At 35.2% G+C, this 13,047-nt stretch overlaps 2 protein-coding genes across 4 annotated transcripts; both read right to left on the bottom strand.

Annotated features, from left to right (window-relative positions):
* Nucleotides 1-1,329: 1,329 nt before the first annotated feature.
* On the bottom strand, nt 1,330-5,677 carry LOC132286119 (uncharacterized). Of its 3 annotated transcripts, none has more exons than XM_059788383.1 (4): nt 5,472-5,676; nt 4,976-5,367; nt 3,504-3,611; nt 1,330-1,587 (listed from the first exon to the last, which is right to left on the bottom strand). In XM_059788383.1, exons 1-4 carry the CDS (start codon nt 5,592-5,594, stop codon nt 1,572-1,574), a joined length of 639 nt encoding a protein of 212 aa, XP_059644366.1. In that variant the 5' UTR covers nt 5,595-5,676; the 3' UTR covers nt 1,330-1,571. The 3 variants fall into 3 exon arrangements, with proteins under 3 accessions (XP_059644366.1, XP_059644365.1, XP_059644364.1); XM_059788382.1 differs by lacking the exon at nt 1,330-1,587 and adding an exon at nt 2,046-2,317 and having other exon boundaries at nt 5,472-5,677; XM_059788381.1 differs by lacking the exon at nt 1,330-1,587 and adding an exon at nt 2,426-2,525 and having other exon boundaries at nt 5,472-5,677.
* A 1,129-nt stretch (nt 5,678-6,806) lies between these two features.
* LOC132286118 (UDP-N-acetylglucosamine transporter ROCK1) lies at nt 6,807-12,873 on the bottom strand. Its single transcript, XM_059788380.1, has 7 exons — nt 12,564-12,873; nt 10,204-10,252; nt 9,856-10,082; nt 8,862-9,060; nt 8,568-8,711; nt 7,878-7,952; nt 6,807-7,280 (listed from the first exon to the last, which is right to left on the bottom strand). The coding sequence occupies exons 1-7, from the start codon at nt 12,692-12,694 to the stop codon at nt 7,119-7,121; spliced, it is 987 nt and encodes a 328-aa protein (XP_059644363.1). The 5' UTR covers nt 12,695-12,873; the 3' UTR covers nt 6,807-7,118.
* Between the last annotated feature and the right edge of the window lie 174 nt (nt 12,874-13,047).

The following is a 13,047-nucleotide window of genomic DNA, read 5'->3' as shown; positions in this document are numbered from 1 at the left end:
GAAACCGCCAATTCAACGACGATGCCCGGATGTGGACCAATTGTGCCACTATGTTTAATTAGAATGACGTTCATGTCCTTGGTTGGCTTACAGTATTCATTTATTTTTTATTTTAAGAGTTGAGTTACACAATGCTTGGCAAGTTTTGTTCTTATGCTTTGCATTCTAGTGCATGCTTTGCACTTGTTCTTGTTTTTACGTTTTGCACTTGTTTTAATTCTCAGTTTTACTCTATTTTGACTTCAATTTTGTTATTTTTGCACGCTTTTGAATTCACTCTTACTTCCGTTAATTTTATTTTGAAATATGATGATGAAACAAATTTGGTCTCTATCATCTATTGAATAATTGCCTTACATCAGACTCTTTATTCAACTATTGAGGTTGGATAAGAACAAATAGAGTAAAAATGATATTTAGATTTGAAATTGAAAAAAAAATTAGTATAAAATTTGAATGAAATTTCTTTTCATTCCATTCCAAATTTAAAGTGCCAATTTAATACTACTAAACACAATGGTAATATAAGTCAGAGAAGCACAAATTTTAAATTGTAATGGTTGTTGGGACTCATGATAGATCACACCTGCTGTGCACATAACAGCAACGACAATCGTAACTTGTTAAATGTTTTTCAACTACTCAGAGTGTGAGTTCGTGGCTAAACCTCATTTGAGAAGATTTATTTTGACATTTCAAGTGATGAGTTCTGATTTCATCATTTCAACTCAAATCTACCCATGTTGAATTGGTCATTTTAATTTAAGAATTTTGATGTGCTTTAAATATTGAATATTAAAAATCAAAAATTCCGATTTGATATGAAAAAAAAAAATTTCCTCCTTGGATCTCTTCGAGTCACTCTGTCCAAAAAAAAAAAAAAAAATTACAGGGAGAAGTACAATGCCAGAATAGTGTCATCCTTGAAGAACCGTGCATAATAATATCCCTAAATCCCCACTCTCATGCGTCTTATGCAATGGTCGCTGCAGCTTATGTGACATTAATATGGTAGCAACTGAAACACTGGTATCCAACGTCCATAGCTAACCTGAGTAGAAGGTTGATTTCGCTAATTCAACCCACACTTGCCTATGTTGATTCGGTCATTTTACGTTATGATTTTGGAAGTCTTTTACGTGATATATTGAATATTAAAAATCAAAATTTCTGATCAGACATGAAAGAAGTACATAGTTTTTGGTTCTCTCTTCATCTTTCAGATCACCTATTTTAAGAAAAATACATGGAGAAGTCGAGCCATTATTGACGAGCTATCTATAATATGCCTAGACCTCCACTCTAATACCAACTCATGAGAGTGGCATAACTGAACTTCGAAATCTCGCCCAGTAAAAACATGATTTTTAACCTGGAAATTAGTTGGAATTATTAATTTTTATTTCCGGCTAATGTCTATGGTAATCTGCAGGCACTGAACTTTTTCAGCATGTGACCATACCTGGGTTTGACCAGGAAAAACAAAATTGTGCATAAAATTGCAGTGAAACTACATGTGCATATATGCACAACAATACACACACTCTGGTGGTCTTCACAGGCTTGGTGCCTCATCCATGTTTGTACCTGAAAGAGAGATGGTTACATGACCAACACCAAATCTCCAAATAATATCTGTTTCCTGCTCATTTTAGTGCCACAATATTTGGGGAAATCACACCATTAACTTAATAAGAAAGGATGACTCCTTATGGGAGGTGAACCCTTAACCCTGGATAAGAAATCACAATATTCCTTGAGATGACCATCCATTTCAATGCATTTTTCCATTGGTCCAGATCCTAAGGAATGACCAATTATCATATGGAAGTAGACTTGAGGGGCACCCCCTGTAAGATTTTCGTGTACAAGAAACGGAAAAATGTATACAATATCAGCAGTAAGATTCACAGTACGCGCCTTGTCCTAAAACAACTGTATAGCCTGGTCATTTTCAGCAAGAAGGAATGACTAGAAATGCATCAGATTTCACATTTAAATAGAACCCTATTGCCAATGGATAAAAATGCACACATAAGATGACATGCAACTAGACTGAATATCTGTAGTCTACCTTCTTCTTTTAAGCCACACAATAATTTTAAGCCACACAATAATCACATGGTTGACTTCACATATACAGTACATGAATTGGAATTGGACCTGTCACTTCTCTCCGTATCTCCCAATTTTAAACCTGAATTGTCACTATACCTCCACCCAATGTTTGTAATAGTTTGCTCCCAAGAGCACGACCAAGTAAGGCTGTGAAAAGTAATGGACTGCAAGAAGCTGTCACTTGATGCATGAATGCATGCTGCACAAAATGATTGAGTGCCTTTAAGAACCATCATCCAGGTAAAAACCGCAAATGAACCTAGACTTAGATTTCATCTATTGCATCATCATCCTGTGCTGTACAAAAGCTTACATTGGCCTTTCATTCTTCAAATTGCAAAATGAATTGAGTACTTGAGACATGAGCCACACCGGTGTGCTTGTAGGGCCTTCTATAAATTGAAGTCCTTAAATTTATATAAGAATGTAAACATACTTAAGATTTAAGAAAAAGGGTCTTTTAATAACTACGAGCAAAAAATTTCAGCAGCTTTCTCAGTATAGTATAAAGATCCTACTTATTGACCACATACGTTCATCAATCAACTAGGTAGCTAGTTAAGTTAGCAATCAGAAGAAGAAATACCTAGGCCAAAACCAGCCGGCCTAGTGGACTGAAACTGCTGTAAATGATGTCACATAATATAAGATGCTTAGGAAAAGTCAGAAAGCAAAACTTCTTTTCTATAGTACCAATAGTACATTATAATATAAAGATGCTGGCACATATCATCTGATAGCAGTGACATGCAAACTAGTCATTCCCAGTTCTGAGAGGCAAATATTGTACCTAGTAATACCTAGTTTCCTGTCTCAGAGAATAGCAAAAGCAATCTGTATTGCTCTTTACCTATATTAGCTTCAAACATACTTTAAAACTTAGCACCTGGAGTGACATTACCGAACACCCTTCCCTACACCCCACCCAACCCCCACACCACAAAATTTATTAAACATTAGCATAGGTGAAAGCTTTTAACCTTTCTATAGTTAATTAATTACTTTATGAGAATAAATCCCAACACTTCTTATCCTGGCTTTACGTGCTTGAAGTAAATAGGGAAAAACAAGATTGGGACATATCACTCAAATCATTTATATATATGCATTCGGGTAGTTAAGAGTCGAGATTGTCAACAAATTAACCTGAAGTGTGAGGTTCAACAATGATTAGGCAACAATCAAGTTACAACTTTAGTTATGAGCGCAACAGATGGTCTAATGAGAGGATTTGAAATTGAATGTCATGAAAGCTCTTCCAAGTGTTCTGGAAAGTATTCGCAACATTATCAATCAACCATCAAGCATCCACTAAACAATCAGACACCAATTTAACCAACAAAACCAAAAAGACAACCAATTCTCAAATTGCAAAGTGAAACTACCTAGAAGAAGTAGAGCGCATGCTGCTCCATGGGAACGTCACGCCCCCAACGCCACTATCGCCACCACGGCGTCCACCTCCACGGCCCCCATCAGAACTCTTCTCCGGCCTGAATACAAGGCACAAAACAAAATATCTTGTAATACAAGGTGCAAACCATTTCAATAATCAATTTTCAGTATACTTTCTTAAGTCACAAGTATTGAATTGTGAACTGCTACCAGGCAAAGTCTAAGGCACACCATAAGTAGACGTTCATCGATCAACTAGGCAGCTAATTAAATAGCAATCATGAGAAGACATAATTGGGCCAAAACCAGGCAACCTAGTGTCTGAAACTGCTGTAAATTATGCCACAATAAGATATAATGACAAAATCCAAAGAAACTTTTGTCTTTTGGTCAAAATAAGCAGGAGTTTGCTGTCACTAATGGTAGATGATGAGGCAAAGTCAAAAGTAATTTTTTTTTTTTTTTAGGCTTCGTTTGGTTAGATGGAATCAACTAGAAAAGAAAGGAAAGAAATTTTTTTTAGTTTTTTTTGGAGTTTGAATAGATGAAAAAAGAAACTTAATGGAAAATTTTTGTTTCCCAAACTTGCCTATTTTCTTCCAAAACTTTTCCTGCTCAAAACGCAGGAAAATACTATTTTCGCCTAAAAGGAGTATCTCTTTATTTGACATTCCTATTTTACCCATTAACTTAATTGTGCCAAATTCTTTATTTATATATTTTTTTCAAAGAGGCAAGTTCTTATTTTAAATATAAATAAAATATAAACAATTATATTATTAAATTTAATAATCTATCATTTTACTATTTCTTTGCTAAAAATGAACATCATCAAATACAAATTCATTTATTTTTTGGTATTTGAAATCCTAAGGGTAATTTTGGCATGTTTAATCACTTTCTTGCTATCCAAAATAACAAACTAGTATTTTCCTACCATTTTCTTGAATAAATTTTCATGCTAACCAAATGCATGACAGAAAAAATAACTTTTTTTTTTTTTTTTTTCATAAGCAAACGGAGCCTTATAGTACCAATCATACATTACCATATAAAGATACTGACGCTATAGTTATTTAATTATTCTATGAGAATAAATCCCAAAACTTCTAATCCTGGCATTTACATGCTTGAATAAAACGGAAAAAAGAAATAGAAAAGAGAAAAAAAGAAAAAGAAAAAAAAAAACTTGGGGGCATATCGCTCAAATCATTTGTAGTTAAGAGTGGAGATTGTCAACAAATTAATCTGACTGGTGAGATTCAAAAATGATTAGGAAACAATGAAGTTAGATGGGTGCAACAGGTGGTCTAATGACACAGGATTTAAAAGTGTTTTAGAAAGTACCAAAACCATTATCAATCAACCATCAAGCATCCACTAAACATTCAGATCAGATACCAATTTAAACACCAAAACAAAAAAAAAGAAGACCAGTTCTGAGATTGCAAAGCGAAACTACCTGGAAGAAGAAGAACGCATACTGCTCGACGGGAACTTCCCAGCACCACCATCGCCACCGCGGCTTCCACATCCACGTCTAGTCACGTAACCCTTATCCGGCCTGAAAGTGTTGCCGCTGCCATCGAGCCAATGCGACTTGACTTCACCTTCCTCGACGAAGCTTGACTTCGACTGCTTATTCTTCGCCCTCTTCTCGTCCTCAATTACACGAATCGGATACAAGTCCTGTGAAATCGACAATGGGTTCTTCAGCGTAATATAAGCCTTCTTGTAATCCGGTCTCGCAAACAATACGCCCCCTCTCTTCTTCTTCTTGCCATCCATGTTTAGGGTTCGGACCTTTTCAACTTCGAAGCCATAGAGAGACTCCAGAACCCTCTTGATCTCAATCTTCAATCAAAAAATAAACCAGAGAAGAGGGTCGTTTAGAGGGAGAAAGTTGTAGAGAGAGAGAGAGGGGAAGGGGGATGGGGAATTTTAATTTTGCTTCTTACCTTTGAAGCTGAGGGAATGGTTTTGAGGGCAATTTCTCTGATGTTTTCGAAAGAGGAAGGCATGAGAAGCTTGATGGGTAGGTTAGCAAAGTGAATAACTCTTCCTCCCAATCTACTTCCCATTGTTGCTCTGTTCCTTGCGCGATCACTGGAAATGCTATGACTTGTGAGTAGTTGTGAGAGAGCTCTACGAAAACCCTGTAACTGGTGAGTATTGCAGAGAAAGGGTAATATTCAGCTGGGCCTTAGATGGTGGGCTGCAAGGCCAGGCCTGTTTAGGTTAATGACCTCGATTAGTAACACATTATTTTTGTTTGTTGATACAACAATCAATCACAGATTTTTTTTTTTTTTTTTTTTTTTTTTTTTTTTTTTTTTTTTTTTTTTTTTCTTGATTGATCAAACCACCATTAACAATTTTGTGCACCTCAAGTCTCTTATTATTATTATTTTATCTGCTTGCCTTATTATTATTATTTTGGAACTAAATTCTCTAATATTTTAGCTACAGAAAAATCAATGAGTTATCACAGGTTCAACAATTTCACTCTTCTTTTTCCAAGATAAGTAAATGAGTAGGGTGGGTGTAGAACAAGCTCATAATTTTACTACCAATGTCCAACGAGTAGGGTGGGTGTAGAACAAGCTCATAATTTTACTACCAATGTCCAACGCTAACCATTAATAGGCTCTGGCGCTCAACAATGTTGAATGCAGTTAGTTCTTTCCTAACCAATAATTATAATGGAGTGAAGATTCAAACATCAATCATTTGCCTAATCGGATAAAAAATAATGTTGAAATTTCTTTGTAATATATTAATATTCTTGTGGGACTATTTTCTCAATCTGAGGGTTTGAATTTAATTGCTCCACCAAATGTCTATCAATCAGGACCATCTAAAAGATTCTCGAACATCAAGACAATCACAAATGCAGTTTTTCTTTTCCCAATTATAAAATCACAATGAAAGTAAACTGTAACCATTTGCTTAGAAGCATTGCAATGGCAAATTCACCATACACCCTGAAAAACAATATCGGTAGACCTAGGTACGGCCCAGTTTTAGGCGTGGTGATGGAGCATTCAGTGGCTCTTGCAGTCTCCTTAATTAAAGCTTCTAAGATTGTTAGAAAAATGAATAAAAAGAAAACCGATATAATTCCACTTCGGTTTCTGCATAGACTGCCATATCAGAGAACCAATACATTCAATAATTATATTATAGATGATCTCACGAGTACGAACTACTATTGCTTTATTTTTGCAAGGCCAAGCAAATTTTTTTTTTTTGTTTTTTTTTTTTGATAAGCAAGCAAGGGCAAAGCATTTGAGTGATTCAAACAGAGCTTCATACCTCAAGCGGACACAATTGAAGTTTCTCCCAGTTCATCATACATGTTTCTGCTATACTGAATAGGCCAGAAGCCACGCCAATGTGCATACAATACAAATGCCAGTCAATTGGATGAAAGAAGGCTAAGATTTCCCTTCTCAGTTTCCTAAGCTAGTACATGTGTGTACACTTACAAAAAATTTCTGGAATATAAACCCCTACAATAGCCTATAGGTCAGTGCAAGGCTAAATGCCACCCAAATCAATTGGGGCCAATGTATTACCTCTCGTATTGTCATGACACTTGTAGTCTAGGATTCCTTCTTCTTAATGCGGTAAGGGTATTTCTGGTATGTTGAAATACTACTAATCACGAGTGGAAGGGCCAAAAGGCAGTAAAATGAAGGTGGTATCCCATCAAAGACAAACTGCAGCAAGGCTGTTACAAGAAGTGCAGAAACAATAACAAAGCCCTGCATGTATTTAAAAATGAAGATTAAAATAATGGACAATACTTTACACAAGTACTGTTATGCCACCACCAACAAGACATTTACTTAATTTCGTATGTCTATTTTTCAATCATGAAAATTTTATTATTTTTCATCAAATTATCAAACTTAAATTATTGACTGGCCATGAGATCCTTAAGGAAACATTTGAAAGAATTAACAAGTCCCCGCAGCTATATGTGCCTTCAAAACAGCACATCGAAGCAGTTTGGCTTCTTAAAAGTGCTAATCAGATGGCTTCAAGCTTTGGATCACAAACAGCTTATCAATACCAAGAAAAATTAGCCATAGCTTGATTAGGATCTAAGAAGTGTTTATCCTTGTATTCTAGATTCATAATCCAGGCATTTTGAGCCATCAAGAGCAAAATGCTTCTAAAAGCTAACCTAACAATGCTTCAATTTATTTGAATTTCAGTTTCCTATCTTCAGTTAATGAATCTGTCAGAATTACAGTAGAAAATAATGGTGAGTTTTAGCACATCTGATCTCCACTCTTGATGATAACAATCCATGATGCATCCTAGATAATCATCTAAGTATACAGGGTCATACTCACCTTTCGGACACCACCAGCATAAGATGTCACCAGGCCAACAAGTATTCCACCAACAGCATTGGATATAATTGGAATCTGAACAAAATAAAACAAGACGTGTTTGAAGCACATAACAACTTAGTAGCAAATGCAAAAATCACATAGGAAAACCATCAATTTAATAGACACGCTAATAAACTTTTCATTCTGCCCCAAAAAGAGTGGAGACAGAAAATTATCTGAGTAACATATTAAAGGATCTGTTTTAACTCATTCGAACTTATCCCGACCTCAAGCCTCCAAATCAGAAAAGACCATGGAACTACAGAGTAACATAAGCATCTGCCATTGTTAGAGATGGAAGCTAAACAGTAGAATTTGTCTCAAAGTACTCAAAGATGGTAGCTAAAACACTCAGAAGCATACACATATCCAAATTAAAGCCCAACAGCACCAAAGAACAATCTAGCTTTATAGTGGACCTAATTAGACGTGCTTGACCATCCAAAATTTCTGCTTCAGACCCAACATATACGACACAGATAGAAGATAATTCCATGATCTGTCTGTTAAACCATAATTTTTCCATTGTCAGCACCCAAGTATTCGAAGATACATCTACTTAATGCCTATGGTGGTTCCCATCCCAACACAAGTATAAGTTAACCTGATGAGGAGTTTTTAACAACGTATATTGATAAAGATCATTACCAGTGTTAGTGGAGTCCAGCCATAAAAAAATCCATGACGCCGGATAGCTTCTCCATCAGGAGACTTGTAGGTACTGGCCAGCAAACACAGGCTTCCAACTATAGACATTTCTACAGTCATCAAGTATGATGTGTGTTTCTTGACCTGTAATACAAAGAAACAAAAATTGCAAGGAAAAAACAAACAGCAAGAATTTTTAGCTCTAATTCCAATCCAAGTTGTGAACAATTTTTTACTCATTTAAAATGGAAAAAGAAAAAAAAAAAAAAAAAACTATGGATAATTTTTGCTAACCTGAGAAGCCCATTGGCAAAGTGCAGAAGCTAGACCTGATAGTACAGAAGCCACAAGGACAGGAACAATTCCATAGAATAAAACTAGGTCGGGATTACTATTAGAAGAACCTTTGCTAGAGCCTTCACCAACGCTTAGAAGAACAGCTGCAATTATCAACAAGAAAAGGGCCCCAATTTGTTGAATTGATTGCTTCTGCCTACATTAATTCATAATAAAAAAAAATTAAAAACAAAACAAAAGGCTCTCAGAAACATTACAATGTAGATTCTCAAAGTATTGGTTGGTTAAATCTACAGACAAATGATAATCATAATGTTTCAGCTAAAAATTGCACATCAAGTCCTTTCAACTTTCTTCAATTGATGATCAAAAATGAAAGTCCAGCAAGTTTTATCTAAGAGATAGACGTGGCCTCGTTAAAATCATCAGATGGTAAGAAACAAAAATGTTTTGAAAAGATCATTATACTTCAACAAATGAATAGGCATGCTACTGAAACATTGATATTTCCTTCTCCAATGAAAGATGGCAAGTTATCCGGAGATCTTTGCTGTATATTTTTCCCCGTCAACAGGGGAAAATTTTTCTAGTATAAAGAAAAGTTACTTCACGCTTAGAGGCTAAAATATCTTTCTGCATTTCACACAGCCATAATATAGAAATTTGACAATTACACACTAAGAATCAAACTGATTAGCAGGAACATTTTGGCAGATGGATAACACAATTGACCATAGCAGGAACCTTTTTCTCATCTGGAAATCATAATTTTGAAGGTGCTCTATGAAGTTTGATATATTTTTTCTTACACCAACTAATAGATGTAAAATTTATTTTCACTACCACAAGTTGTCACACAAGCTTTTAATGATGAGATATGAACTAAGTGCATTGAAATCAACAATAAAAGAACTATTTATTGATGCAGCAATATTTTCGGTCAACAGACTAAACTCACTTCAATAAAATTTGCACTTCTATAAGACCATACCTCATTATTATATATGTAAACAGAGCAGTGAAAATTAGTTTTGTCTGGTTCAGTATTGAGAATGTGAGCGAATCAAGATTTTTGTAGGAAATCTGCAACAAACTATTTTGCAGTGCATATATTGCTGCTGGCAATCCTGACGCAGTCAACGAACCAGCCAAAGTCCATTCCTTGTATAGCCTCTTCAAACTACCATCTCTTGCAATGAGTACAAGAGCACAAATTACCTGTTAAGCATATACACTTGAATATAAGTTAATCAGAAATGGACAGAGGAAAGTAGAAATCAGTATTTAGCAGGAAAAAAAAAAAAAATGGGAAGTTGAAATCTGTGAAATATACAAGTACCTTGACTATTTCACATGCCAAAACAGATGTAGTCACAATAACTTCTTGCCTGTAGGAAGAATGATACTGCCAAAATTAGTCAAGAACTAGCAAAAAAAGAAAAAGAAAAAAGAAAAAGGGGGTCATATCTCAGTAAATATTTCCTTCTAAGTTTCTTACTGGATAAGCCTATAAGGTAACAGAAACCATTTCCTTGTGAAATTGCTGAGAGACTTACTCAGCCAAGGTTTTTCTTTGGGAGGGGAAAGGGAACGGGAAGTAGTCTTTTCACTTCTCAGTGAGAATGAAAAAGCAGGAGCTACTTTAAAGCTAATTATTGTATGCATGTAATATGATGTAAGCAATTCTCTGAAAAAATAGGAAAGAAAAATAATTAACTCAGTCATTCTACTAATATGAATTTTGTTCTTAACGATGCATTTGGGGTGAAATATACAAATGTTGCATCATATGTGCAAGTGTCCAGCAGAGTAGACTTTAAATATATATAAAATACAAGAACATGGTAGAGGTGGATATGTTCGCCACAAATAAGAGTAGTTTAACACAGTTGTGTTGCAAAAAATAATTCCTACTACTGATTTAGAAGACTATTCAGAGATACAATGACGGAAGTATTTATAAAATGGATGCTGCCTGCAACAAAAGCCCACAACTAAACTAGCAAATGAACAATTTTTCTACATAGGGTTTGTCATGACGACGGCCATGCCACTTCCAGTTCAGTTGCCATTATCCAAGTTCACAAACTAACTAGTTTCTTGAAATAGTCCTCAAGTAATCTTGTAAAGATGTGAACCAAAGAAACATAAGATGGACTCATAAAACAAACACGCAATCATTTGGGGCAACATATATTAGTAATTTGGCAACGTTAAAAATGCAATGCCAACTTGATATTAGAAAATATACTAGTAAAAAACAAGCTCTCAACAACCTATTAAAACTCAACAAACATCTTATTATGCAACCCAAGTTACATGACCTGTATCCCATAACTTTAACGCCACCAATGGCTTCATCACAATTATACATTTATTACGACGGTCACATTCTTGGACCAACCTGTGATAGCACAGTCCAACTATCCTTGAACATCACAGATTTTGAAGCTCTAAATCTTCCTCTCTCTATCCATCTTCCGCATTATCAAGCCTCTTTCCCTTCTTCAGTACTAACTAGCTTGAACTATATTTTAATGATATTGAAAAAAAAAACCCTTGATTATGAATTATCTCGAGATGTATCTGTTTCAAACACAGGACACGTGAATATGGATGTGGAATATATGTACAACATCTTTGGTCGTGTCCTCGCATCCTCGATTTTCAAAATTTAATCAATTAAATGCGTAGAGTCATAGACACATCCCACACCTGATTTATCTTAAACTAGCTCTTCTAAATGAATTAATTACTTGTTTCTGATAAAGATCACCGAGACATGGATAAGAGACATATAACGTACTCATCATGTCTAGTCTAACATACTCCTAGAAAGTATATTTGACTATTCAAATGTGCTATCGAATTGTTCATAAAAATCTCTTATTATAATCTTTCTATTATATTATTACTTCAAAAGGTGAAATGCTCTTGTTGAACATTACATAAAACACCATTTTACCCCATATGTGAGAGAAATATTGATAAATAACATATTTAGTTGTGCATGACCCAGAGTTTGGAGATTCAATAAAATTAATATTTATACACATTCTCACCCTACACACATTCTTGAATGGCCCAATATGAATTATCGAGTGCATGTATCAAGCAGCAGTCACTAAAATTCTCAAATTCCTAAAACCAAGATTTAAAAAAAAAAAAAAAAAAAAAAAAAAACACATTAACATTTAATGTCAGATGGTTAAGCAAAACTTAACTCTTTGCATTTAGGACTCCATTCTTTCTAATTTTGATCAGCATTTGAGCATAACTTGTTTATCAACAGAAATGAACAACTGAATTAGCTAACAACAACAACAATTTATCAAGAAGTAGTATGTCATAGAAAACAGTCAAACAGATGGCACTTCTTGTCCCCTGGATTCACTTCTGAGGCTCTTGAATCCACAAACATTTTACAAATAGCTTCCATCATTCTAGTCATAAACACGATCTAGACATTATTTTGAATCGCTAGTCATATTAGGGTCCGATTAAGTCAATAAACAACCTATAACGCAGTTTTACTTTAACTAACCATAATGTCACAACTCATTCAGCATTTTTCCTAAATTACGACTCGATTCATACCAATTAAAACGAAGATCAAATGATCATTTAAGACTTTCCATATGCAATTAAGAAGATTGTAACGGTATTGTCGATATAAAATACAAGAGACATAGAACTTACCTGACGAAGCGTTTAGATATCAGTGGCTGAGCTCCGTATTGAACCGCGAGCAACATCGAATAGAGCAAAACCCTCGTGTTTGTGCTCTCTGAACTCCTCCGAGTCGAAGCTTTGGACTTGGTCGCCGCCATCAATGGGCGACCTGAGAGAAAATTAGGGTTCTCCTGTGCTGTGGTGCTGTTTTTATTCTTCGTTTATTCTGAAGAGGAGATTTCTCTGAGCAGTATAGGAATTTTCAGGGGTTTTTGTTCTATTGTTTTTGCGACGACGATTGATGAAAAACGGTGGGACGACCAAACGAGATGCCTTTTTATGAAACGGTGTCGTTAAAGGCGTTCTTAAATGGTCCAATTCGATCTTAAAGCGCGTGAAGCGTCCGCAGACCCCGACTTTTAAGCAAACTATTGTAAAGCGAAGGCAAGAATATTTACGGACCAAAAAGTTGAGAAAAAAAATATCTTTTCTATTTTAGGTTAAATTCAGG

This window comes from Cornus florida, unplaced genomic scaffold, assembly GCF_030987335.1.
Source record: "Cornus florida cultivar Cherokee Brave unplaced genomic scaffold, ASM3098733v1 CherokeeBrave_3.0.0_Hap2_Chr11, whole genome shotgun sequence".
NCBI classification, from domain to species: domain Eukaryota; kingdom Viridiplantae; phylum Streptophyta; class Magnoliopsida; order Cornales; family Cornaceae; genus Cornus; species Cornus florida.
The sequence above is the reverse complement of the archived record's forward strand: the minus strand, read 5'-3'. Positions and strand labels throughout refer to the sequence as shown.